This window comes from Dendropsophus ebraccatus, chromosome 8, assembly GCF_027789765.1.
Source record: "Dendropsophus ebraccatus isolate aDenEbr1 chromosome 8, aDenEbr1.pat, whole genome shotgun sequence".
Classification (NCBI taxonomy): Eukaryota; Metazoa; Chordata; class Amphibia; order Anura; family Hylidae; genus Dendropsophus; species Dendropsophus ebraccatus.
The window spans coordinates 33,833,162-33,848,797 of record NC_091461.1 but is presented as its reverse complement, the minus strand read 5'-3'; the positions used below and the strand labels follow the sequence as shown (position 1 = coordinate 33,848,797).

Sequence of the window (15,636 nt, the reverse complement as noted above, 5' to 3'; positions counted from 1 at the left end):
TCCTTGGTCAGGACCCGATCCGCTGGCACCACGAGACATTGGAGTGCTGCTGAACTATCTTCTACATAGATAGATAGATAGATAGATTTAAAAAAAAATCACATCACTATAAAGCACTCCTCATTGTAGGTTGAAGCCGGTGCCAGTAGAGAGGTTGTGACCACTGACCAGATAGATAGATAGATAGATAGATAGATAGATAGATAGATAGATAGCTAGATGTAAGGGCTATAGTAAAAGGGGAAAAAAACAGCCTACAGAGGGTATAAAGAGACTGGAGGTGTAGCTGACAGAGAGGTGTATAAAGTTATACAGAAGGACGCAAAGCAGATTATAAATGATACTGAAGTCTCAAAAGAGGAAGAAATTACAAAATCTGTTAAGTAGGGGAATAAAACCTTCTTCAGATATACAGTTGTGCTCAAAGGTTTACACACCCCGGCAGAATTTTTGCTTACTTGTCCTTTTTTCAGAGAATATGAATGATAACACAAAAAGTTTTTTCCGACTCCTGGTTAGTGTTGGGTGAAGATACTGTGTTTTCTCTTTTTAAATCATAATGACAACCAAAAACATCCAAAAGACCGTGATCAAAAGTTTACATACCCCAGTTCATGTGTTGCCCCCTCTAACATCAATGACAGCTTGAAGTATTTTGTGGTAGTTGTGGATGAGGCTCTTTATTTTCTCAGATGGTAAAGCGGCCCATTCTTGGCATAAAGGCCTGCAGTTCCTGTAAATTCCGGGGCTGTCTTACATGAACTGTGTGCTTGAGATCTCTCTAGAGTGGCTCAAAAATATTGAGGTCCGGAGACTTAGATAGCCACTCCAAAACCTGCACTTTTTTCTGCTGTAGCCAATGACAGGTCGACTTGGTCTTGTGTTTTGGATTGTTGTCATGCTGGAACGTCCAAGTATGTCCCATGTACAGCTTCCGGGCTGATGAGTAGAGATGAGCGAACTTTTCAAAAGTTCGGTCCGACCGGACTTTTGGATTTTTTCGGAAAGTTCGGTCCGACCGACTTTCTTCAGATTTAATAGTTTAAAGCATCTATATAATACGGGGGTAGTGTATTTGGTTGAATTTAGGGCTCTACATGTCAGTAACATCATTATCTTTTCGATATCTCAAAGTCAATTTTTTTTTTTTAGACTTCAATATTCACCATTACAGGGTCTATGCAGGAAACTCACCATTACAACGTCTATGCAGGAAACTCACCATTACAGGGTCTATGCAGGAAATTCACCATTACAGGGTCTATGCAGGAAAAAGGTCACAAATGCAGTGAAGGAGCAGCAGTAGTCATTGGAGGCCAGTGGAGGTTCAGCAATAGTCATTTGAAGCCAGTACAGGAGCAGCAGTAGTCAACATGGAGGCCAGGCAGGAGCAGCAGTAGCCAACATGGAGGACAGGCAGGAGCAGCAGTAGCCAACATGGAGGCCAGGCAGGAGCAGCAGTAGCCAACATGGAGGGCAGGCAGGATCAGCAGTAGCCAACATGGAGGCCAGGCAGGAGCAGCAGTAGCCAACATGGAGGCCAGGCAGGAGCAGCAGTAGCCAACATGGAGGCCAGGCAGGAGCAACAGTAGTCAACATGGAGGGAAGGCAGGATCAGCAGTAGCCAACACGGAGGCCAGGCAGGATCAGCAGTAGCCAACATGGAGGCCAGGCAGGAGCAACAGTAGTCAACATGGAGGGCAGGCAGGATCAGCAGTAGCCAACATGGAGGCCAGCCAGGAGCAACAGTAGTCAACATGGAGGGAAGGCAGGATCAGCAGTAGCCAACACGGAGGCCAGGCAGGATCAGCAGTAGCCAACATGGAGGCCAGGCAGGAGCAACAGTAGTCAACATGGAGGGCAGGCAGGATCAGCAGTAGCCAACATGGAGGCCAGCCAGGAGCAACATTAGTCAACATGGAGGGAAGGCAGGATCAGGAGTAGCCAACACGGAGGCCAGGCAGAAGTATAGGACTTGTATATCTGTACTGCACATTTTGGTTCCGTGCACACTTTTCTGTCCTATGCCCAATCTATCTATCTTTTGCCCTCTCTATATTTCTCTCTCAATCACTAGATGTTTCTCCTCTCCGCTTTCCTAATCTTTCCTTTCCCACAATATGTTCTCTGTAGTCTGTAGTGCACCACAAGAACAGCAGCTTGCTTCCTCTCTCTCTCTCTCTCTCCCTCACTCTACACACTGTGTGGTGCGGTCATGTGACCGCTCCTCTTAAAGCAATACCGACGTCACACAAGGGGTGGGCTGGTACAAGATCCCTGCTGATTGGATGTGTTCCGGGCATCATGGGAAATCGCTTTTCCCACCCGGAACACTTCCTGCTTTCTAGAATGGCGGCTGCCATTTTAGAAAGCAAGAAAAAAAAATCGGAGCGGATTTCCAAAAATCCGAATCCGATCGGAATCGGATCCCATACCGGGCGAACCGGTTCGCTCCTCTCTACTGATGAGTGCAAATCTGCCTCCAGTATTTGCTGATAACGTGTGGCAATCTTTGACCAAGTTTTCTGTACCCTTGTAGCTCACACATCCCTAAAATATCAGCGATCCACCTCCGTACTTTACAGTAGGAATGCTGTTCCTTTCATCATAGGCCTTTTTGACACCTCTCCAAATGTAACGTTTATGGTTGTGGCCAAAAAGTTTGATTTTGGTCTCATCACTCCAAATGACCTTGTTCCAAAAGTTTTGAAGCTTGTCTCTGTGCTGTTTGGCTTATTATAGGCGAGATACCATGCAGCCCATTTTTCTTCAAGTGCCTCTTTATTGTACATCTTGAAACAGCCACACCACATGTTTTCAGAGAATCCTGTATTTCAGGTGATGTTATTTGTGGATTTTTCTTTGCATCCTGAACAATTTTTCTGGCAGTTTGTGGCCGAAATTTTTGTTGGTCTATCAGACTGTTTTTTTTTATAGAGCCCCTGATTTTCCATTTAATAATCAGTTTGACCACTGCTGACTCGCATCATTAATTCCTTGGATATCAGAACAAAGTGAAGGTTCTGGAGTGGCTGTAGTCTCTGGACCTCAATATCTTTGAGCCACTCTGGTGAGATCTCAATCTCGCAGTTCATGCAAGACAGCCCAGGAATTCACAGGAACTTGAGGCTTTTTGCAAAGAAGAATGGCAGGAGGAAAGTGTTTTTAATCAAAGAAAGTGAACCCAAGAACAAGGGGACACAGTGAGAGGTTAGTTGGGGAAGGATCAGAAATAACAAAAGAAAATATTATTTTACTGATATAGTAGTAGATGCTTGGAACGAACTTCCAGCATATGTGGTAGGTACTGTACATCTACAGGTACTGAATGTAAACATGCCTGGGATAAAAATGTATCTATCCTAAGATAATAGGCAGGGAAGTAATAAGGGCAGGCTAGATGGAGCCAGTGGTCTTTTTAGCTGACAATCTTTTATCTTTCTATGTAAAACCTTTAGCAATTTTTGGTCACACTAAATTGCTGGAGTATCTGTAGATTTGGATCTGGGTCCTTTGGTGCAACAATTTGCTGTTACAAAGTGATATTCTTCTAGAGAGATGATAGAAGCACAGATAAAAGATAGATTATAGATTCTGGATAGATAATAGACAGACAGATAAAAATAGATAATAAACATACAGCTAAATAATAGCTACACATATATGATAGATAGATAGATAGATAGATAGATAGATAGATAGATAGATAGATAGATAGATTAGATAGAGGCAAATAACGCAGCATTTTTGATTAAATGTACAGGTGCCAGCTGTAAACCGGAGATCAGCCGGTATGTAGATATCCAATGGTGAGACTGAAACGTCGCATTGCCTGCTTTATGGATTGAATAAACCACTTTGAATTTCTTCACTAACATTGGAGTGCTGCAGTATTTTGCCTTGGATAGATAGATAGATAGATAGATAGATAGATAGATAGATAGATAAATAGATAGATAATAGGTAGACTGATTGATATAAGATAGGTTCATATTTTTCTAAGAAAGATATGATATATGATAGTTAGATAGATAGATAGATAGATAGATAGATAGATAGATAGATAGATAGATAGATAGATAGATAGACATTGACTTATAGGGGCAACCCTGGTATTTCACTAGTTAGGTCCCAATGCTCGCAACTGGCTATTCTTGTGTTTTGAGACTCGCAACTGAGGCTCCACGGACTCCTTCTTTGCATAGATAGATAGATAGATGTGGTCCGTCATATACTGACCGCTTTTGCAACCCCTATTACTGCCAAGAGGAGTGCTGCAAGACTTGCTGTTTTTATAGATAGATAGATAGATAGATAGATAGATAGATAGATAATAGGTAGACTGATTGATATAAGATAGGTTCATATTTTTCTAAGAAAGATATGATATATGATAGTTAGATAGATAGATAGATAAGATAGATAGACATCTCTCTGTAGTAAAAGTTCTTTACAATGAACAAACCCTTCATGCTTTATAATAGATTTCCTCCACATCATCTCGGGACTGGACAGCTTACAGCCTTTTTCTTACCTAAATAAGTTAAAATCTTTCAAGTGGCTGGAGCTTTGTCTGCTACACATCTCCAAACCCCCTGCATAGCCATAGCTCTAAATATAGCATTCAGTCTGCCTGCAGCCACCACTAGGGGCAGTTTCCTCCATACTGTTTTACACTGAAATTAATAATAGTAGAGTGAGCTCCGGTGTCCCCATTCAGGCAGGCAGCATGTTATCTATTAAATTTATGTCAGCAGGGATTTGGAGCTCTGTATCAGAAAACCAGATTTCCAGCCGTGATAAAGATGTATTAAGAAATTAATCAGCTCAGAATTTTGGACCTAAAAGCCGTATGGTGATAGAAATTGAAGATGCACTTCAAGGTGATCACTTCAGTTTGGATAATAAGGGCTTCAAAGCCCAGATAGGGGCATTCTTCCATTATTTTTCATCTTTACATGAACATTCGATCTTCCCTCTATGTAACGTACTGCAAAACTGTCTGATACACAAAGTACGACATAGCTGTTTACATGAAGCATTCAGGTTCAGGAATAGAATACGAGTTTCGGTTAAGACTGGCAAGATTCAGATATTCAGATATAACATAAGGCATTGTGTACTTTCTTTACTTAAAGGGATTATCCAGGACAAGAAAAACATAGCTCCCCCTAATCTCCCCCTTCAACCCTGTCCAGCTGGTGTCAGGGTTTTTTTGGAGTTGAGATCCTTAAGCCCATGCACTCCAATGTGCATTTAATATTGCTCCACAGTTTTTTTTGGTTTGGCTATGAAGAGTTTTGAAGAGTTTTGTGACAAGCAGAATACCATGAAGGAGATTTATCAAACTGGTGTAAAGCAGAATTGTCTTAGTTGCCCCTAGAAACCAATCAGATTCCACCTTTCATTCCTCACAGAGTCTTTTGTAAAAGAAAGGTGGAATCTGATTGGTTGCTAGGGGCAACTAAGACAATTCTACTTTACACCAGTTTAATAAATCTTCCCCATGTGTGTACTGAAATAGCTGCACTAGTGATAATTATCAGATTGGGCATAGCTGTAATACCAGTCACAGCCTGGGAGTGGCACTGTTTCTTAAAAGTAAAGCTACACTCAGAAAGGGTGTGTTCAGACCATGGAACTCTCGTGGATAAATTCTGCCAAATTCCGTCACTAGAACGCGCTCACGGCCACGCGCCTCTCCGCCCGTACCATTCTATGCATGGGCGGATTCCGCATTCCGCTGAAAGAATTGACACATCAATTCTTTCGGTTAGCGACAGAATTCGGCAGTATTTATTTGTAAGAATTCCGTAGTGTGAACCCACCCAAAAACTCATTCTCATGTAGCATATTGACTGCAGATTTTATGCGAACAACCTGTCACTTTTAAAATGCAGACCAATCTACAGGCTGTTTTCAATAGAGCAGGGGCAGCTGAGCAGATTGATATATAGTCTTGTGGAGGAAATTCCAGAGCAACTTGTAATTTATCCATGTAAATTCTAGGTAGTCAAGTAGGTGGCTCTACTGAAAGATTGTATATACTTTGTATAAGTATGCATATAGTGAGATCTGTCAATCATTAAGTAGGACCACCCACATTGAGTAGGACCCACCCACTTATCCCAAAATGAGCAGAGATTTACTTGAATAAATTAAGTTATCCTGGAACTTTTTCCACATGACTATACATCAATGTAAGACAACCTACTGAATCTCCCCGTCGCTCCTTAGGAATGAATAGAGCCACGGGTCACTTGCCGTACCCGTGGCCCTAGTCATATCATAGCCGGTGAGGCCTGATACAGAGAACGGCGGGGGGTACAGAGGTTAGACCCTCTGCGATCTCCTACTTTTCCTGGAATACCTATTTAAATTTTTGCTTTGTTTGCTTAGTTAGAAGTCTAGTGGGCAGTCTAATTCAAGGAGTGCCGTCCTTTCCTACATGACTGGGCAACAGAGATAACTGTCAGGACCGCCCACTGAAGAACATTAAATAAATGTATCAAATATAGAGATGAGCGAATTTTGAGCATGCTTGAGTCCATCCAAACCCGAACATTCGGCATTTGATTAGCGGTGGCTGCTGAAGTTGTATAAGGAAAACATGGATATAAGCATTGGCTGTATCCATGTTTTCCAGACAACCTTAGAGCTTTATCCAAGTTCAGCAGCCCCAGCTAATCAAATACCGAACGATCGGGTTCGGATGGACCCTCGAGGTTCGCTCATCTCTAATCAAATACAAGTTATACTAAGGGGGAGATTTATCAAAGGGTGTGAAATTTAGACTGGTGCAAACTACGCACAGCAACCAATCACAGCTCAGCTTTAGGCAGTGCTGAAAGGAAAGAGGAGCTGTGATTGGTTGCTGTGGGCAGTTTGTACCAGTCTAAATTTTACACCCTTTGATAAATCTGTCCCTAAGTCTTTTCCAATAAAACTGTAATGTGGCAGGTTCCCTTTAATGTTGTACCTGACTTATCCTGTTTTCCTTAAAGGGTGAGGTAAAAAAAAATAGTTTCAGGTGTAAAAATAATAGACATACAATACTTACATACTCTGGTCCCACATAGCTGTGACAATGTTCCCAGTCACACACTGGTCTCTACTTCTTGGATCTATCCCATCCTGACATCACAGGACCACCCTTTAAAGCCAATGTCACTGATGGGCTGTGTAGGCAGGTCCTGTGAGGATGGGAAAGCACACAATTTTATTCAACCCTAAGACCTAGGGCAAATGTGTTCCTTGGAAACTTCTTTAATGAAGTTGTATATTGATGTCATAGCAATACCTCTATCTGCCAAGTAGTATTACCCATTTCATGGATGACCATTCACATTAATGGTTCACCATGAAAAAACTAAACTTCCCTGTATGACACAGCTAGAAAAAAAAAAATCAAAAAATAGTAAGGAAATGGAGGTAGTCTGAGAGGAAACATAAAGGGGCACTCCAGTAAAAAAAAGGTATTCCAGTACTTATCAGCTGCTGTATCTCCTGCAGGAAGTAGTGTATTCTATCCAGTCTGACACAGTGCTCTCTGCTGACACCTCTGACCATGTTAGGAACTATCCAGAGCAGGAGAGGTTTTTTATGGGGATTTGCTACTACTCTGAACAGTTCCTGTCACAGACATACCCCACTTCCTGCAGGACATACAGAAGCTGACTGGCACTGGAAAACATTTAAAATAGAAGTAAATTACAAATCGGTATAAATTTCTGACCTCAGTTGATTTGAAAAAAAAAAAATTTTGCCGGAGTACCCTCTTAACAGTTTGTATGAGACAAAAATCTATGATCTCTGTATAACTTTTCTACCAGTGCGGTATAAAAATGTGCTCAAAATAACAAAGGTTATATATATATATATATATATATATATATATATATATATATATATATATATATCATCCAGTTGCTAAGAATTAACCCTAACCCCAATGTATCAGATGCAGCAATGGAAATGCACTAGGTGCCGGTGCTGTGAGTATCTACATTCCCCTATAACTGTAACAAGTAGCCGCTATTATTTAGCAGACATATAAAAGTGACTGTATGCACAATAAGCCAGAATAAGAGAATGCGGAAAGGTGTAAAAAAGCAGCGTAATATAATCATGTATGCATGTAAATGTCTACACTGGCACCTAAGGGAAATCTCCTTGAAATGGAATCTGTAAACTTGGTAATTATACATAATAGCAGAACACAGTGGATAATAAAAATGAGTGGAGTGCTCAGAACTGGGAGGTTCCAATGTGCTTTTCACTATGTTTTTTTTTTTTTTTTTTTTGCTAATTCCTTTATTCATGAGCGTCTTTGTGATTCTGGGCTTTGAATTGCTTTTAAAGGTCTACCTCTGGTGACGTTAGCCTCCTCTATGGTTTATATGAGGGAATAACAAGGGATTAACTCCTTAGCACCCGGGAAGTTTGCACCCCCCCCCCCCTTATTCTCCATCCCCAGGAGCACTTCCCCTCTAGCTAAAATCCAGCAAATACAAAAGTATCCAAGGATCAAGCAGCGTCTAAGTGTTTCTTGCTTTCAGCCACTTGCACTTTGCCACTATCTTGGGGGCAAGATCCTGTTATTAAATCATTGTATGGGGACGAGTATAATGCACAAGCTTGTTATTTCTCGAGAAGCAATGTTGCATATCACGAGTCTGTCTTTGCACTGCCTTATCCTCTTTTCCAAAATGATTCCTGCATCCCTTTAAAGCTTTGCTTTGGTAGCAGGGCTTTAATATAAGTTGTCGGATTGTGTATTAAGTGAAGGAGAAAACCTGGTAGAGGTTGTCTCTTTAAATCAGATCTGCAGTGTTGATGGACCCTCTAGCAGGCATGGTAAGAACCATTCTCACCTCTGCAGCAGGGAGCTTGACCATACAGACTTACACATGCAATGGAAATGCTTTCCCTGTTAATATGCACTCTACCAGTCTTATTTCCATGGTTACAGCTCCCGCTTGTATGGTTGCTTCCATTCTGCAGGAAAAAAATAGGAAGCGATCACATATTCTTAGTGCTGTAGTTTAAAATCTAATGAAAGCAGCCCTGTTGTGACTTGCATTTTCAATTTTTTTTTCCTTTTTTTTTTTTTCCTCTTCTCTCCCTCCTGCTCTCTCTCTCTCTGATGTACAGAACACTGTAGCCATCGCTTCCATTCATTTGCCACAGTCTGCCTTTGCACAGTCTCCTTCATTGCAATCTGTTGATAACTCCAGTTGCAAGCTACAGCTTATTGTCTTTCGGAATGGAAAACTCTTTCCGATCACTGGGAACACATCCTACCTTGCAGATCAGGGAAAACGTCGGGCGGTTGCTACACCAGCTGTGCTTTCTAAAATAGGTAAGTTGCTCATTTTTCCTGATGCTTGAATTGGATAGATGGAGGGGGGAGACGGTGAGACCGGTCGTTCAAACGACCGACGTCTTATTATTTGCATGATCGGGGCAAGTTGAGAGATTGAGGAATGGATGGAAATTGCCTAGAACCTCCAGGACCCTAATGTGAGAATTTGTGAAGAAAGTTATTGCAGTAAATATGAATGGTAGTACCTTGCTTCTTGCATATTAATGCCCATTCATGCAGTTCGATGAGGTGTACGAGAAGAGTCGTCTTCAGGCTCATGCTGTATTATGCTGCTGCTGCAGACAGAGCAAAGGCTTCTGCAAAACATCAATGCTTTCCATTTGTAAAGGCTAGGATAGGATTGTGAATGGTTACATAACAGGTAGAGCTGGTTGGTAGTGGCTGGAGGTGAGCTCAAAGTTGACGACGTGACAATTAAAGTGTAATTCATTAACATAAAACTTTTCAGAATGGAAGCAAAGCCTTGTATAGCTTATCACTACACTATCTCCTTCCATGTTAACAGTTGTCCATGCCCCCCCCCTTCTGTGTCTATAAGCCCTGTCTTATTTCGTCTTATTTTGCAGATGGGTACAATTCTGGAAACCTCAGTCACCCGTTGACCATAGCCCTGAGACACTTTACAAGTGGTATAGACCCTATTGCTGCCTTTTGGGATTTTGACCTTCTTGATGGACATGGAGGCTGGTGCGGAGAAGGTTGCCACATAATTACCTCGACGGCCAATATAACCACCGTTCAGTGCACTCACCTCGGTAACTTTGCCGTGCTAATGGTGAGTACTATAACAGTGACAGGCAGAACCAAGTAAAACAAGCAAAGAATCCAATATTTGTTCAGTGAACTGTGGGGTTAAAGGCAGCAAGGAACCGCTCTTTCAATTTGCATTTGATTCCCTGCATAAAAGTTAATAGGTGGTGAGTGATCGAGCTTGACCAAGAGACTTTCGCTCTTTAACCCCTCGTGCGCTGGAAGGTCTAGACGTAAATTACTTTGCACAGCTTTTATTTTTTATTATTTTTTGTTGTTATTGTAGTCTATGAATGGGATTTCCAGCTGGCCTCCATACCGAAGCCATGGGCTGGAGTTGAGGAGTGATTGATTAACATCAGGCAGTTCTACATTGCAGGACTGCACCCGAGATGGTTGTCTGCTTTGTTCCTGTCTTGCACTGTGTTGATCATACTAATTAGTTGCAGGGATACCGCAATGTTGAATCATTTAATAAATCGCGGACGGATAGAATTCAGGTCCACTTCAAAGATTAGATGCTCCAGCTCGACGGATCTGCATAGACTTGGTAGCAATAAGTGCCTTGGTGGCGGATGGAAAAAATACATTTATCTTTGCTAATGGAAGCATTTGCTCAGAGCTGACTGTGTGGATGGGGTTCATTGCAGTCTTTTACTATCTCACCATACAAAGTTATCCCACTGGGTGTATTAGGAGAACATTTAACTTAATAATAAGCAAATCCAAGCCTAGATGATTCCCTTATTATTTTAGCGCGGTGTTTATGATGCCGGTAGGAATTTTAATAACGGCGGTTCCGAGGGATTGTGGTATTTCTCGGATTAAGTGTAGTAATTGACAATAATAGCGTAATGCAATACGAGGCTTAGAGGCTTGTTGTGCATCGGCTGCTTAGATTAAGTTAATGTTGCCTTTTATGCATTCGGAAAGGACGGGCACAGACGACAGTGAGATTGTGAAGACGTGTGCAGAGAATTCCAAGCTGCTGCAGTCACAGAGAGCACAGACGTCAGCCAATCATCACAGGGGGCTGTGACCAAAGCAGGAGACTATATCCATGTGATTATTGCTGTCTACTTTATGAGAAACCAAATTGATTCTGAGCTTACTAGATGGCCGGCCATTATGGCTATGTACATTGGACATGCACAAAGATTAGCGCGGTGCGGCATCTACAGGACATCATTCCCCGCACAAGGTTACATTACAACAGACATTACAGCTGCTGTGGGGCTACAAGATAATAGTCCCTGTGGCTCCATGCTAGTGGCAGTGTGCCAGCCCCCCTAAATCTTTCTTTAAGAAGTGCATATAATACAGATGTCCATTGGTGGGTACTGCTTTTACATTGACAGCGGTCTGTATTTTTCCCATGGAGTTCCGAACATTAAGTTGTCCAGTTTCATTGCACACATGGCTAATTTACATAGTTCTCATCTGGCTTAGTGGAGCCTGTCTGTTGGTGAAAATTAGGGCATACTGAGACAACTAAGCAGTATGTTGGTGGAGCAGAACTTATTTCAGCATTTGGACGTGAAAGTCTAGGACAGGGGTAGTGAATAGTGATGACTGAATACTGTTCGATCGAATAGATATTTGATCAAATAGTAAAGTATTTGATCAATCGAATATTATCGAATAGTTTGCCGAATATTCGATAAATATTCGATAAGCGCTCAAATCCCCCAGCTTCCGGTTTTTACCTCCAAGTGGTCGAATAGATGTTTTTCAATAATTGAATACTTGTTACCATAGACTTTAATGGGATCGAATATTCAATCGAATATTCGGGAGACATTCGTAGGAATATCCAATATCCGAATATTTCACTATTCGCTCATCACTAGTAGTGAACCTTGGCTCTCCAGCTAAAGCTTTGGCTGTCCAGGCATGACGGGAGTTGTAGTTTTGTAACAACTGGAAAGCCAAGGTTCCCTACCCCTGGTCTAGGGTAACATCTGGTTATAGAAAATCCTTATATTTTCTATATAAAGTCAAAGAATTTGTAATGAATGTATCTTATGTCCTCATCTTATCTTAGCATCTGCATTGCTGTGCCTAAAGGCCTCCATATACCTTATGCTAAAATTGGCCAAACACTCAGTATAAGGTGTATGGGGGCCAATTGACTTTCCGCCAACACATAATGAAAGTGGAGATAGGGGTCAGGCTTGATGAATTTTCACTGCCTGTCCTCTTTGTTCTTGGAGGGGTAAAGTGCAGTCTATCAGGGTCTTGCTGCCTCCCCATAGACATGGGAGCTATAAATAAGGGCCATATGGTTGTCGGACAACAGTTATTGTTGTTATATATGCATATTAAGAATCGTGATGAACATGAGGTCTTGCGGTTTCAGTGTGACCTTGTTTCAGGCTTGTTGAGAAAGGCTTTACGCCGAAACGCGTCCTTATCCGCCTGTCTGTATATGCACGTGTAAATAAATCACTTTGCAGAAGTTGGCGAGTGCCGGGATTTTTCCTTCTGAATACTAAAAGTCACATTGTGCTGTTTTCTAATTTTTACCGATCCTGATAAAATTTTAAATGTGCATGCAGCAGGAAATGAGGTAGAAGAGACAACGATATAGAAGAAGGGGGCTGGCTTACCTCCTTTATTTTATCATGGTGTTAGCCTCGTCCCTTGGTGATGCTCAAACACAACAGCAGGGGGGGAAACTGTGGGTCATGTTGCCTGTGTCATAACATCATCAAACCTGGATAATAATTCGTCACCCAGGGCTATGACTAGGAGTTTAGCTTCAGTTTGTTGGTTGAGCATGCCCAGTTCCAGAACTGGGAGTTATAGGAGGCTGGGCTATTTGTCTGTGAATAAGCAGAGAATGGGAAGGGTTGTAACTGAGAGCAGTGAGGGAGCCCAATATTAACTACACAAGTAGGCGGTAAGTAGGACTTTCTCTTGGACAGCCATTGGAATATAGAAGGAGGAGAATAGCCTGGAGTAGATGTTAACATGATGAAAGAATAGGAAAGAAAAGGCCAAGTAATATGTCCCCTATGAGCATTGTACTGTAAATTACATTAAAGGAGAAGTGACTTGAAAATTTTTAGTATAATTCCCACCAAAAGTTATACAAATGCCCAATATACACCTATTATGGGAAATGCAGATAAAGTATTTTTTTCCCTGCACTTACTACTGCATCAAGGCTTCACTTCCTGGATAAAATTGTGATGTCACGACCCGACTTCCAGAGCTGTGCGGGCTGTGGCTGCTGGAGAGGATGATGGCAGGCGGACACTGAGGGAAACAGGACACTGGAGGGACATGGAGCATCCCCCTGCCATAATCCTCTCCAGCAGCCACAGCCCGCACAGCTCTGGGAGTCAGGTCGTGACATCACCATTTTATCCAGGAAGTGAAGCCTTGAAGCAGTAGTAATTGCAGGGGAAAAAAAGCACTTTATGTGCATTTCCCATAAAAAGTGTATAATGGTGATTTTTATAACTTTTGGGAGGCAATACAATACTTAAATAAAAATTTTCCTTTAATGTACAAAAATCATTGAGTAACTTCATGTATTTATTATTTAACTCATATTTTACTGATCACTTATCCACGTACTGTGGATCACTATACTCCTCTGAGCTCCTATACTGCTGTGGGACAGTCAGGCCTCATGGCGGAACCATGCGCCTGTATGGAGAAATGCTTTAAGTGATACTGTAGAGAGGCACTTAGGGGGAGATTTATTAAACTGGTGTAAAGTAGAATTGTCTTAGTTGCCCCTAGAAACCAATCATATTCCACCTTCCATTTTTCAAAGAATCTGTGAGGAATGAAAGGTGGAATCTGATTGGTTGCTAGGGGCAATTCTACTTTACACCAGTTTGATAAATTTCCCCCTTAGTGTAACATGGTACGACTCCATTGTGCATAGATATTGGTTCCTAAGTAGTGATAGTACACTTCGGAAATGTGGTGCCAAATAACATAAGCCTGCATGGACGAGCTCTTAGCTTTTCTAACATAAGATTAGTGGACATTGCATGGTGTAAGGATTAAGCTTCCTAGAATGCAGAATGCTTTGTGCAATTATTTAGACAGCATGAAATAGGAATGTAGCTTGGGAATATAAGTCCCTTTTCATTTCACATATTGGACTTATAGTATTTGGGCATTTACCATTGATACAATGTTCGTATATGATAATCGTCCATACTGTATGTCTGTATGTAAAGTCACATCATTGGACAATCTTCAAGGAAGCCATTAAGTCTTCCAGAGTGGTAGTACTGCCCATAGCCGCCCAACACAGGGTAGCTGACAGGAGTACCACAGTTTTGGGGGTAGTTTTAGAGGTGGAATAATTGTGCTTTTTGCATTCCTGTCTTGAGAAGCTTTAGTGAAAGTGTCAATGAAAAAAACGTGACATCAATTCAGCTTCCTTACATATCTGTAAAATGGATACCTGTGATGGATGCCGCCATACTTTGTCATCTGTTCCCCACAGGCTATTATGGTACCATGTTTTCTCTGATAAAAGAGAAGGGCTTATTTTCAGGAAAGATTTCTTTCCACAAACAACAAGCACACACTGTTCTTGATTTCTTTCTCACGTAGTAGCTTTATCTTTTTGAACTTAGCTTCAAAAATTTACCATTACCTATGCAGTATACCGTTTAGAGATGAATGAATCTATTTATAGATTCGGCCTGTATCTGCGGACTCGGGAGGCAGGGTACGGCACTCGGCAGCAGGTGAGCAGATTTTGCCCTACCATGGTGGGAGGTAGCAGAGCACTTGTCCAGGATGGTTGGGAGCTACGTTATGCCTATTTTCCATTTTTGTGACGTAAAGTGACATAACATGGAGGCACTGGAGGCACTGACTCTAACTAGGGCATAGGTTTGGAGTAGGGCTTATATTTTAAGCCTACTTTAAAACCCCCACAACATCAAGCTAGGGCTTCTTTTCAAGGTAGGACCTATTTTTGGAGAAACAGAGTATCTGTTTAATTGGAAACTTGGAAGCATATCCTGAGGTCTGGAATACAATAATCTTCTATGTTATTCCATACCGAACAAATGATCAAATGAACACTCAACTGGTCAAACACTGGAACTGTTAGAAAAGTTCTCCTGCTTTAACAACTCCAAGTGACAGCAAGAGCCTAGGATACGTCAAGCTGGTCTTAAAACTGAGATGAGTCTAATCTTTCAACTAATAAGCAGAGTCACTTGTGGTGCCAAGTGTAATATTCGGCGATAAATTTAACATAAGGAACGTTATAGTTAAGTGGCCAATATAAAATATAGAAGAACTACATATGAGGAGCCAGAACTCATTTGGAGTCCATACGTCTGCTGCCAAGTCTCATTTCAAATAACCCTATCTTATGCCAAGTCTAATATTCCTAGTGATATCTACCAAGTTCTATCTCATACCAAGTCTGATATGTTTTTCCATGTTTATTGCCAAGTCTAATATTGATAGCCATATGTTGTACTGTACCAAATCTAATATGTAGGCTCATATTT

At 41.5% G+C, this 15,636-nt stretch overlaps 1 protein-coding gene across 3 annotated transcripts in view; it reads left to right on the top strand.

The window, feature by feature from the left end:
- Positions 1-15,636, top strand: part of ADGRA1 (adhesion G protein-coupled receptor A1) — a 396,447-nt gene that overhangs the window by 201,551 nt on the left and 179,260 nt on the right. For 2 of the 3 annotated variants that reach the window (XM_069980134.1, XM_069980133.1), the window contains 2 exons: positions 9,154-9,361; positions 9,952-10,160. The exons of the other annotated variant lie outside the window; for it this stretch is intronic. In XM_069980134.1, coding sequence (XP_069836235.1) covers positions 9,154-9,361; positions 9,952-10,160 — 417 coding nt within the window. The remainder of the gene's footprint in view (positions 1-9,153; positions 9,362-9,951; positions 10,161-15,636) is intronic. 3 annotated transcript variants of the gene reach the window in all.